This window comes from Gambusia affinis, linkage group LG04, assembly GCF_019740435.1.
Source record: "Gambusia affinis linkage group LG04, SWU_Gaff_1.0, whole genome shotgun sequence".
NCBI classification, from domain to species: Eukaryota; Metazoa; Chordata; class Actinopteri; order Cyprinodontiformes; family Poeciliidae; genus Gambusia; species Gambusia affinis.
Genome location: NC_057871.1, coordinates 22,239,224 through 22,252,281, shown reverse-complemented (window position 1 = coordinate 22,252,281; position 13,058 = coordinate 22,239,224). Strand labels below are relative to the sequence as shown.

General features: G+C 38.2%; 1 protein-coding gene across 1 annotated transcript in view; it reads right to left on the bottom strand.

Moving 5' to 3' along the window:
* Positions 1-232: 232 nt before the first annotated feature.
* The window catches only part of gcgrb (glucagon receptor b), a 56,208-nt gene continuing 43,382 nt past the window's right edge, over positions 233-13,058 (bottom strand). Inside the window, exons 7-14 of the mRNA XM_044114439.1 lie at positions 12,298-12,454; positions 10,986-11,145; positions 7,601-7,661; positions 7,292-7,361; positions 5,615-5,703; positions 4,568-4,712; positions 2,704-2,745; positions 233-2,398 (exon numbers count right to left, since the gene is read on the bottom strand). Of these exons, the coding sequence (XP_043970374.1) occupies positions 1,976-2,398; positions 2,704-2,745; positions 4,568-4,712; positions 5,615-5,703; positions 7,292-7,361; positions 7,601-7,661; positions 10,986-11,145; positions 12,298-12,454 (1,147 nt within the window). The 3' untranslated portion in view covers positions 233-1,975. The remainder of the gene's footprint in view (positions 2,399-2,703; positions 2,746-4,567; positions 4,713-5,614; positions 5,704-7,291; positions 7,362-7,600; positions 7,662-10,985; positions 11,146-12,297; positions 12,455-13,058) is intronic.

Below are 13,058 nucleotides of genomic sequence, written 5' to 3'. Positions count from 1 at the left end.
AGAAACAGAAATCTGTAAGAGGAATGTAACTCAGGTAGCTTACTGAACACTTAAGAAGAACCTCATTTCCAAAAATCCGATCAATCTCTCTAACCTGAATCAGGTGTAGTTTTTCACTCAAATGTGTTATTCTTATCGTATTTTTCTTTTTATGCGACAAACTTCACAAAAGCATCCGTCAGTGTGCTGAGAAAATGTTAGAAAGACTCAATATGTATCCAAAGAGCAATTCTTTGCTGACAGAATTTATTTTTTTATGGATTCACAAAAAGAAATTAGACACAACCAGTTCTTTTTTTTTCTTAAATCTTTTAAACCATGTACAGTTTGGCGACCTCTTGACAAATGCTTAAAGTTTAAAGTGGGAATTAAACATATCAAAAATGACACTACGTTAAGTTTCAACCATGTGCACTAGAAATAATCATCTGCCCCTTCACTCACCTGCCATTAACATTTTAATGTTTAATACTTTAATATAGTTACAATGTACACGCCACATTCAAACACAAACTGTTTTCTGTCTCTTTTTTTGTGGAAATCCTCGCTGGTTCAGTTCTTCTAGCACAACATTATAAAAATGGTTCTATATTTCTACAACATCTTGCTTCTGTAAATAAATATGATCCCTGACTCAAACTGCAGACAGAATAATATAAATACATAGAAATTAACTATTGGTCTTCTTTACATCACAATGTACAGGTCAGATGTCATTCAACTGGATAAAAAACCTTCACCAGAAAGTATTTTCATCAAATTTAACATCTTTTCTTGGTGATGCATTCTGCTTAACATGATCCAATAGAAAACACAAAGTATGGGTGCATAGAAAATGGCTGTGCAATTGTAGCAATTGAGAGTTACATTCACTTTAATAAGATACACCAAATACATTTTCAGAAAGGAAAAACTTTTTTTTTTCTTCTATTTTTAGCAGTGATAGTGAATCTTTCACACAGAAATTCATAAATTTAACACGAGCACTATATGGACTACATGAAGATCCAATTATAGTCAAGCGACAACAAAATACTTTAAATTTACTTTTTTTTCATTTAGAGCAGAAATGTTTGTAAAAATGGATAGAATGTTGCCATTTGTATAAAAAAAAAACTTATAAAGCTTGAAAAATTGTCAATGCAGAACCCAACTGATGCAAAAATGTTAATTACTTTTATAGAACTGTTTTTTTTTTTTTGTTTTTTTTTGGCATAAATTATTTTAGATCACAGTCATTTCAACACAATCACAGTCTTTTGGAAAATGAAAGCCCCCATTTTTAATTGTTGCACTACCGGCATTAAGTGCAACAATTCATTTGTTTCGCATGAATCCCTCAGTCTGGCTGTTCTCATAACATCTGAGAAAATAAGAGCCATGCTTGCTGCGCTCTTAAAGCCATCCTGTACCATAAGCAAGCGCCCGCCGCTGCAAACAAACCCCTAATGCAGCGCTTCTCCATTCCAGTCCTCACGCCCCCCTGCTCTGCATGTTTTAGATGTTCCTCTACTCCAGAGCAGCTGATTCAAATGATTGCATGACCATCAAGTGCTGCAGAAGCCTGTTAATCACCCACATATTCAATCCAGGTGTGTGGCAGAAGGGAAACACCTAAAACATGCAGGGCAGGGGGGGCGTGAGAACCAGAATTGAGAAACACTGCGGCCTAACCCCATCAGTCCTTATGATGACAGCAGCAGTGAAGGTTTGATGTTGGAAATGCGGTCGTCCAAAATGTCTGCATTTACAGTAAAAACATGCTGCGCAGTCACACTCACTTCAAATCGTTACATCATTCTTACCGTCTTTCCAAAGCAATAAATATTACATTAAACATGGTAAGCTTATTTTTTGATCTAAATGCAGTGTTTTTTGGTTTTTTTGCATATTTTTTTCCCTTTAGGTTGCCATCGGTGCACAATCTTTAGAAAGCTGAGAGTTTTGTGCTAAAAACCAAAACAAAATGTCGTCTTCAGACACTAGTTTCGTCTCCCTCCTGTGGGTACGAGCGGTGCTGCACCCGATCCTCTAGACTGATGCCCTCTGTCGTGCTGCTGCCCCTGCTGGTGGCGCCTCTCTGAGGTGGGAAGGTGAACTGCAGGGCTTGTCTATTTTTGGCGGATTTGGCTTTGCCTGTCCCGTTGCTGTAGGAGACCACCAGCCTGCGGTTTTCCTCGGGCGCAGCCGAGCGGGACGAGTGGCAGTTGGCCTTGTTGGCACGCGGCGAGTCATTGCTTGGGTCGCTGGCGTTGTTGTCCTGAAGGTCGGTCAGGTTCCCGGTGGCGATGCTGCCGCTCTTGACGTGCGGCGTCTGGCTGTGGGTGTGGCGGTATTCCTCGTTGATGTCCTTCCCCAGCTTCCACCTCTTCCACTTCTTCAGCATCTCGGACTGAACCTGAGAGGCGATTGGAGTGGAGAAGCACAAAGGAGCGCAGATGACACGGAGCACTTCGTTAGATGAAGGACAGTTGGCCAGCGACTGCATGTAAAAGCTTAGATTTGTAGATGGCTATTGTTGCTGCACAATTTCTATTCAAGATCAAAATGAAATAGCTTTTAGCTTTATAAAAGAAACAATAAGTGGTTGAACCAAGAACTTTGGCAATATAAAAAATGCTTCCTCCCTGCAAATATCACGCACTGTAACAATGGCAAAGATCTAATTAGAGTGTTTCTTGCATGAAAGCACAAGCGCCTCACCTCTTTATTGACGAAGCAATACAGTATGGCGACCAGCAGGCCCTGCAATGAAAGTCGGACATTTAATCTGAACAATATGGACGATTTTTAAATATTTTAAACAAATAGCTAAAACATGCAATACTCCTGCTTTCTCAATCCGCTGCTTTAGTTCTCGCCGTAACTTTACTCACAACTTCATTCAACCAACCCTGGGAAGTAATTGAAGGAGCCGTAGTGTTGGCATGATTAAATCACGCTAATCGTGACTTAATCAGCTGTGGGACATCAGAACGTTGGACCCTAATCAGTCGGAGCGTTTTCATGTCATACAGGCGTAACAACACAGTGCCAAGTGGTTGTGTAACAAATTGGACCAGAGAGTGGAAGCAGATTGAAACATCACTTTTCAGCTCTTTGAAGTTTATTGAAGTGCTACACTGGTTTAAGGGTTGAATTACTTTTTTTTTCACCTGAATAAATCAAGTGAAAGCTGGAAATGTGAGTTTGAAAAGTACAACTACAAATGCAAATTTATGGCTAGGGTGGCAAAGTAAAAAGCCTTTTCCAACTTTAAATACATTTTGGAATAAAACGTGGAGGAAATACCTTCTGCCAAGTTGCTCGGAAAGACTACTAACACACACGCTTCTTGAATTTAATCTCACCCAGAAGTTGAATATATTTTAGCAATTTATTTAAAAATTTTAGACTCATTTAATAGATTGCAGAGTCACATATTTCAAGTGTTTATTTATTTGATTTGGCTGAACATGGCTTCCACGTGAACTCAAATGTTGTCTTTTTGAAAAATTGAATTTCACACAAGAGAATTTAAACAGAAATGTTCTGAATCCTTTCAGAGAAGCATTCAGGCAGCCTGCTGAGGTGTTCAGGAAGCCCGTGCTGCTTTAGCAGCAGCTATCAGCACAACTGCATCACTGGGCCTGATGTCTCCCTCTTGACAATACTCCATTGATTCTGTATGGGGATTAAATCAAGGCAGTTTGTTGACAAATCAGGCACAATGAAAACATGATCATTAATGGTACTTTATGGTACAAATTGGCACGTTTGGAAGTGTGAGTAGGTCCAAGTCCTGTTGGTAAATGATTTAAGCATCTCCATTAAGACTGTCAGCTCAGGGAAGCATGAAATTCTCTAAAGTTTTCTTGAAGAGATCTGCAGTGATTTTGGTTCTGTGTCTCTCTACTCCTCGTCCAGTGAGACTTGAGCACAATAAATTCAACAGTCACAGTTCACGTCCTGTATACGTCTGTCTGCAGTGGCTCTTTAAGCTCTGACTCAAGCTGCAGTCCATGCCTTCTACATCTACGTCAAACTCTTCAAGACTTTTTTTTTCTGTTGTTTTTTTTTATTTTAAATCACCCCAAGGCTGCAGTTCTCTCCTGCTGCTTGTGCACCTTTTCCTACCACGGTGTTCTATCAACTCTACTCTCCGTTAAAATGCTTGGCTACAGCAGCCTGTGAACCGCCATCTTCTTTAATCTTATTTACTTTTTGTGGTTTGCCTTGTGCAAGACAGCATTTATGTTACGCGAGCTGTTGGCAAAACAATATTTTGCATTTGTCATGTCATATTTGCATTTTTAGAGCTGCTGTTTATCAATAATGAATTTCATTTTTTCTAATTGAATTGCTGGAATAAATAAGCTAATTAATTAAATTTATTAAGATGCATGTGTTAGTGAAAAATAATTGAATGTGCAACCACATATGCATGTTTATTGGACGCCTGGCTTTTGAAAGTACAGATAAAGCAAAGGAAAAAACGTGTTTGTTATTCTTATGAAGGGTATATACAGATGAAAAATGGGATTCATAATGCTAACATATTGTAGATGAAAAGGTTGTGAGTTCAGACCTGGAAGGAGTTGAACAGGAGGTCACAGAAGAGGCGAATGAGGCGAAGCATGGAGCCCTTCGGGACAGACTCATCAATGACGAAGGTGAAGAGGATGGCGTGAATGCCGAGCAGCGGGATGAGAGTCAGCGTGGATTTGGCCAGCCTGGGCACGATGAGGGGAAAAGACAAGAAAATCAGGGAAGACTTTTTAAGTATGACGCATAGCAAATAGGTAAACTCCTATTTAAAATTCAACCACTTCAACAGACTTCCTCTGCAGAATATTTGGCGTAAAATTAAGATAGCAGAGGAAAGCTTTTAAAGAAAGAAAGAAAGAGAGAAACACAATATGCTGTACAAAAAGACAATGGTTGATTAATAAAGGTAGATTTGCAAAGCCATTTTCATTTCTAATGCTGTCTTCTGTTTAATTAAATTAGTATCACATAAAATAATCATTTTTTTACCAATCCTGGGCAGTTGTGATTGTTTTATTATGTATCACAGACCCAATGAGTTAGACTGAAAATATCATCTAAAATATCTTAAAACAGAGTCACTTTCTCTGTAGAGATGCTGAGAAGCATCTTCTCTTCCTTTCATTAAATATGTCCACCAATGTTCACTGATTCGTCAATGTATTTGAATTTAAGGTCTGTGTCAACAAAGGCTATTTAGCAAAGATGGCTGCATTTAAAGATTCTTCTCTCAAACAAAAATGAAATATTTCTGTAGAGAAATTCAAGGTTAACATTAAATATGATCTACAGAAGGGGACAGACTGGGAGACGGTTGAAATAAATTGCTGGGACTAATCAACCAGTAAGGTCTGTGTCCCATCACAAAGCTTTTTCTTTGGTTCTGGGTCCCTTTAAAAGGTCAAATTTGTCTACTAGAGTTATTTTCGGGGTGGATTTTAACTTATTTTTGTCAGTTTTGGTACTGGAAATGTGTCTTTAACTCTTCATAGTCTTTTTTACTGTCTTTTTAAAATTCTTCATGTTATCGGCTTTCAAAAGTAGCTTTATTTACTGATTAATTTTCAATAAAAGGGCGTTATCTCACCTGAATTTGTAGTCAGTGTATCTCATCTGATGAGCTCTAAGTTTAGACATCAGGATTTTAATTATTCGGATGAAGATGAAGAAGTTAATCTGAAATATGACGAGAGGCACAGAAAAACGTTGAGAAAAACAATTTAGGAACCGAGGAAAGAAATTTACGGGAAAACAAGGTTGACATTTTGAAGCTGCAGTTGATATTTTTGTAGAGGTTCTGCACGTAAAAATGCGTCACTTTGTTATGAGAATTTTCTTCTTCTACTGATGGGGCAGGAATATCTGAACATGCAGGGGTTATTTGCCTCCAAACTAAAATACTATTACTCTGAGACCGACGCATGGTGATCGAGTTCATGTCCAATTCTGAAGATGCTGTTTCTAAAATTTTCTGTAGGCTCTTAATAATACAGCTCTCAGGTTTTAGGAGTTTTAATTTTACCAACATTTATCTTGCATGGAATGAGCAGTAAATCTTCAGAGGTTCTGATAAACTACTCTTCACATAAGCAAACATCCACATGTGAAAGTCTTGAACAACATTCATGACCATAATTATTTTACATTCATTTACTAATGCTTTATTGATAAGGTAAGATCTTTATAAAGTACTGGTGAATGTTTTTGCATTCTGTCATGCGGCCTTCAATTGTCTTCATTGTGTGGCCATCTTGTATTTGCACGGTGAGTGCAAGCATCTCATTTCTTGACTCCTGCTATGAGTTTATGTATATTGAAGCATAAATTTAATATCAGAAAACCAACAGGTGTCGAATCTAAAAATTTTGCAGTCAGCCTTGCCGCTGGTTTTCAGCATTGTCCTGTAAATAGGGCTGTAACGCACATATCCGCACTAAATCTAAATGGAAGGATGACTCATCCTGTGGAACAGAAGAGGGTCTTGTTATTGCAAACATTAACAAGAGATTGTTCGGTGACAAAAACAAAAATTTTTTAAATATGCAAAGTGGATGAGAAGACTTCAAAGAAGAAGGATTTTCTTTTCAGGAGAGCTGGGTGAGATTTGTGAAAGTGGACAGGTGGGAGGATTATTAGTTTTCATCCCACCTTTCTCTGTTGTCTGAATGCAAGTGGCATCACCTACAAGGTTAAGGACAACCGAAAAGGTGCAAGCCTGGTTGGTTTCAAATCCCTGAGAGTTTGACAAGCTGCTTTATTGAAATCCAAACTTTCTTTAAGCACAGCCTTGCCTCTCAAACCTCTGCTCACTCGGACTAACACAAAAGGTACGCTGATGTTTGCATTCCCCCTGCACAGTTACCTAGTGTGGGTGTATGTAAGGATTAACCTGACGCACAAAGCATCAGGAGGCACAGGCTGTTTAGTCAGCTGCTGTTAGAGGAGGTGATGCTGCAAGAATTTATAAAAAAATAAATAAAATCACTAATATTACCAACGCAACAGCTTTTAATTTGAGGACACCGCGAATTAGAAAACAACTTTGAATGAAATGAGCTGAGAAATGCTGCTATTTTGGAAACAGCTGCAGGATTCAGAGTAGAATAAGACAAGGAAAGGCTCCCTCTAGCTACCGCATTACTTTTCATGCAACCTCTATCAAAGTTGTAGTTTTAAAATACTGAATTCATCAATTGCTCACATGTAAACTGGTAAAGGAGGGGAGGTGCAACATAAAGAGAACCAGAGAGACTCACAGACTTACCAGATAAGCAAACAAAATGGGAGAACGGATTATCCACCAATACCCCATGTTAATATTCCTCTCCCAGCACCTAAAACACACACACACACACACACACACACACACACACACACACACACACACACACACACACACACACACACACACACACACACACACACACACACACACACACACACAAACAAATATAATACACTGCAGCTTATTGAGATTTTGTAAACGTTATTGTTTTTATTCTCTACAATATGAATAACCATCTGCCACTAAAAGCTTCAACAATGAAATCTCTTTCACATTTCATGTACTTACTCTATGTTCTCATACAGATATTTCACTGTGATCCACGGCAACACAAATATGAGAGGTGCACCTGAAAATAAGAGCAAGGTCACAAAGGATCTGACTCAATCAAAGCAGCTTTTCTGGTCATGAGCAGACGTAACATTTATTTATTCTCTAACAATTTTATTGAGTTGTTATGCAGAGTTAGACTGGTTCATTATCTGGAAAAAATAACAATTTCAAGGTCTTCATCTTACTTGAGTACTTGAAATATGGACAAGATATCTATGGGGATCTGCACCTGTTCCACTTCACAGAAGCCTTAGGTTACAGAACAATAACTCAGTTGCCTCATGTCAGTCAAATAGATAATTTAGCTTGGCCATGGGCAGATTTCCACTCCGTGTTGGACCAGTCTTTCATTTCAGCTGTTGCATTAAACCAATAAAATGTAGCGTTATTGTGTCGTACTGCAAATCTCGCAGTAAAACTCACAATATTTATCCAGCTGAGGGAGTTACCAATAATTAATGCACTACTTAACAAATTAAAGGAGTAAGTTGTGTCACTGGATCAGAAATGTGATTCTTATAAGTGTGCTTTCTGAAAACAGTGAAATAAAATGCATAAACTGTACAATCATACAGAATCTCTGTGACAAAAGCAGAGTCTGAACTGTAAAGCAAAGAGGACGTTTCTGTTACATCGCAGTTAAAAGAGCTGACCCTGCTCTGGTTTATGTGAGTGTGTTCAAATGTGAACATTTGGGGTATAAAAATTCCTCTTCTAGGTCATTTGTTTGACCTGTCACTAACATATTAATGAAACAAACATCTTGGACATGTACTGAGCTCTGCTTTTGTCTTTGGGAGTTTTTATTCTGATTTCAGGTCTGAGCGCTACTCTTGCACATTTTTTTTTGTTTTTTCTTTTTACATTTTGCAGATATTATAAGACTGAGCATGAAATGATCTCAGACATCTGTCAGCAAAGACGTTCCCTCGCTTCACAACAACTCTGGCATTCGTTTTGTTTTCTTCTTTCATCTGGTGTGAAGATACGGATGGTTTGCAAAAGGAGCAGATATACTTTAGTCTTCCTTTGTCTCAGAAACATGTTTGTGTGTCTGTTCCAAAAGCTTTGAGAAAAAAACACTTTCTGTCTTGCTTTTGTAGTGATGAAGTGAATTATTTATGGGATCCGGTGAGTTTTGGGTGTTTTTAAATAATAATAATAAAATAAAACAAGAGGGATTATTCACTTGATACCAAGATGTTTAAAATCCTTAGAGTTCATCATTGCAACTGCAGATCACAGCAGACATTTGATTTGGTTTCACTGCGGCTGCGTTTGATCACAGAGAGATTTAGTCAAATAAGGGCTTAAAAGTTATAGTATAAAGATGTCAGTTTTCCTTCATATCTTCTTTGACTAAGTGTCCTGTATTTTGTTGTTGTTTCTTTTTATCCTTTACCATGTCATGATAAAGGACTTCTGTCAATAAACTCATTTTGCATCATATCATAGAGGACCTTCTATAAAATATGGAGATAGGCACCCAAACAATTTGTTAATAACAAAAAATGGATTAGCCAGAATTAAGGCTCATGTGGTAATGTTAAAGTAATGTAATGTATCTTCCAGGCACATAGTGCCATTTTATAGCACAATCAAGTAACTATGTTACCTAGTTGTTATTAAAAGGTTTTTTGTTTTGTTTTAATAAAACATAACTTAAAAGAATTTCAAACTTGCAATTTGGTGCCTTGAAATTGACCTCTGCCGCTTTAAGAAGCTCCTGCTCTTTCCGACACTTCATCAGTGCAACGCTGCTCCATTGTGTCCTCTACAACCCGTAAAGGTGGACTGACACCTAGTCATATGATGAGCTCAGCAGATGTGCAGTTTCTCCAGGTGGTTGCTGGAGAAACTGCACATCTGCTGAATCTGGAGGAGCTGAGTGATTGAAGATTTCCTCAAACATGCATGAAAGAATCAATGCCATACCTGTTTCCTCATGAGGAAACAGTATTATAACATGATGTAAAAGCTAAAGAAAAGTTTATTGTACGCTGTTCCTCCTCTTTAATTAAACGTAAGCCGAAGAGTAATAGTGATGAGCTAAAACAAACATGTTGGAGAGCTAATTGTAAGCAGTTGCTAAGGACAGAGCTGGAGGATAATTGCCATTAATAACACTGAAGTTCACATTACTTCACATTGTAATGTGAACGTCAGGTGAAATGGAATCGAAGGTGTAAAGACAGCATGGTCATTATGTACATTTCAAAATATGTAATTTTATTCAGAAGCAAAACGTGAAATTGTTTTGGCGATGCTTTTTTCTTAAGCCTCACTCAGCTCACGGACTGAAAAACACTCCTATTTTTGCACTGAAACAACGTCTCGCTTTTGTTTTTATCATCTCTCTTGTTTTCCTATCCTCTGCACTCAGAGATGCAACTTAGTGGCAGTTGAAACTTTTAAAGTAAAACCTTAATGGGTTGCAATTGAATTCATTCAGGAATTTCAAGTGAAAGTAAAAAAAAAAAAAAGAAAAAAAAAGTATGCTGCAGCAGTAGTCTTGATTATTCTAAAAAAGACTCCAGACCCCAGGCGAAATCGAGGCGAGACCAACAATTCAAATGTGTCGTCTTGAGACTGAGACCCGTCTTGAGTGAACTACTTCTAACACTCAGGCTCCTAATATTAGAATATCTCCTCACATCGCTTAAGACTCCATGAATTTAATTCAGATTCTTGAAGGTAAAAGTCTATCGTCCCAATGCTGATCCAGGACCTCTGTATAGATATTGTTATATTCATAAGAATAAGAATTTATAGGAGGAGTGACCTGCATCTTTTAGATACGACCCTAATCCAACACATCTGAATCAAACGCCTGGGTTTCCTCCTCAATATGGAGTCAAGTTCTCCAAAGTCCTTATTTATTCACTCAGTTGTGCTGAATCAGACGCGCCTACAAATCACAGGACACAAAGCCTGAAGACCCCTTGGTCTCTGGTATAACCCACAAACTGCACGAAAAGTGTACCATAGATAAAGTTTGACAGGTGAATGATTGATTGATAGAGGGATCTTGGTAAAAGTTATGAAGCATGAGCCATTGCTGGGTTCAATTTAAAAGAGCAACAGAGCTGGAAAAGCCCAAAAAGCTCAATTGAACTCCTGGCTGTTCTAGTGCCAGGGGGCAATTTACTAATGCATTTGTTAAAAGAATGTCTGACACAATGTTTCAGAGTCTTTCAAAGCCTGTAATTGATCCGGAATAGACCATAAAACATTTATTTCTGCCTAACCATGATCCTGATAACTTTGCTTTGAGACAATAGAAAATGTAAAGTCTCCCTGTCTGTCAGATTTTGTGTTGTGTCACAGTTTGGGTTCTGACCCCAGCCGATGGCCAAGTAAATGTAGAAGTATTTCTTCTCGCTGAAAACAGTGATGACGAGGAGGCTGTGCAGGTAGATGCCTTCCACCAGCAGCCAGTAGTTGTTGGCGATCACGCTGTACTGCATCATCACCATGGCGCCTCGGCACCACATCACGGCCTGCAATACAACACGGCCAAACGTGAAGGAGAGGGAGAAAAACAGAGCCAAGATACTCTTATGTTTTAGGACACCATGAGTGATCCATCAACATTCAAAACCTCTACATGCAAATGTTAATCTTTATGTTGAGATAAAAATATTGGCTTTTCAAGTTCAGAATGGTAGATATGTTGAAGTGGACTTCAGCTTTTTAGTTAAAAACTGCTGTATGTTGTGTTGACCACTTTCCTGATAAAACTACATAGGACCTAAACAACGAATCTGTGGAAAATGTGCACTGGTATCATCACCACAGAGATAGTGTCAGGTGTGGAGTTTCACTGGGCCAAAGCCAGGACTGCTATTGGAGGACAAAGAATCGCCTGATTTAATTTGAACACAAAGCAATAAAACAGGGCATCTATTTTCCCTTAAATAGAGAACATGAGTTGAGATTGCTCTTTCAAAACAGGTCAGTTTTACACACATGATAGTATGTTCCTGTTTTGATTAAGTACTCTTCAAATTCTTAGTTGATTGGTTCAGACAGAACTGTTCCACTTGAAATGAAACAAATATTTACTGAAGTCCAGGTGAAGAAAAGCTGCGGTTTTTTTTCTTCATTTAAATATCAGGGAAGAACGTGAAAGAAGAAAGACAAGGCTGAGTAAACAGATCGCTGTTGATTTGGAGCCATAATTGATGCAATATGTCTCGACATAAAATCAATATTTAATCGGCTTCTTATTCGGCGACAGGCGCAGTGCAACGGCTGCCAAATTTTAAAACATATGTGGGCTGGGAACGCTAAATGTCTTATTGTGGAAAATTTGTACGTTTTATAACAAGTTCCCAGTAGCTGTGTTATGCTCCTATTCTGAATATTCTCTATTCGAGATGCACCTTATAAGGAACATTTATGCTGTGTTCGGTTTATTCTAGGGTTTTGGAGTCGCTCGGATCTGAGACTAGCACCGAACGCGAGTGCAGCATGCGCTACTTAGAAGTCGGAAAACAAGTGTGATTTGCTCATTTTTGTGTTCCCAAGAACTACGAGTGTTTTAAGCTACAAGATAACAGTTGAAATAAATCCCCGCTTTTCTCAAAGTGTCATAATAATGTCACTGATTTGAAAACAACTAAAACAGCTGGCGATCTTGATGTTCTTACTGGTATGTTGACCCAGGCCTGTGTCTGGGCATCGCTGCCACTCTTTGGGTCCAGCATCAGGCTGAGCAGAGCGTCTTTGATCAGAATCGAAACCGCTCTCAGGATGAACGAAGCAAACAGGTTCATGTGGATGTTGTTCCTCATGCAGTGAAGCTTCCTATGAAGAGTTGACCATGTGGATTATTTCCATTTTTGTATTGGTCACATTTACAAATCAATCCACTATAGTTTTCTTTTTTTTTTTTTTTACCTATCTCTCTTTCTCTTATTCCCCCTATCAATTTTTAGTCTTCTCTATCATTTCTTCTAGCTTTTGGATCGTCACATTTTAACATCAAGGAAAGATATCCTGGGTAAATACAAAACCTGTTTTCATGTGAAGATTAAACTTAAAAGACATAAGAAACATTTTGGTCCAATGGGAAATTATACTGCAAATTTTTGTTTCAGTTCAGTTTATAAGTTTAAGCAAGATTACTTGCCGTCCTGCAGAATCAATAAACTAAAATAAAACTTGTCTGTCCTAAAAGTCAAATGTCAACGCCCCAGCTATAGAAATTCAGCATATAGACTCCACATCTAAAGAGAAACTAAACCCCAAATTAATTTTATTTTGCAGATGAACTGCCTAAATTGATCCTCATCCTAAGTGAGTCTCCAGACGTACTTCCTTTACACAATGAGGCAGAAATGCACAGGGTATTCATGTGTTTTCTTGACAAAAACACATGAATAAGGAAAAGAAAATAACAATATATATG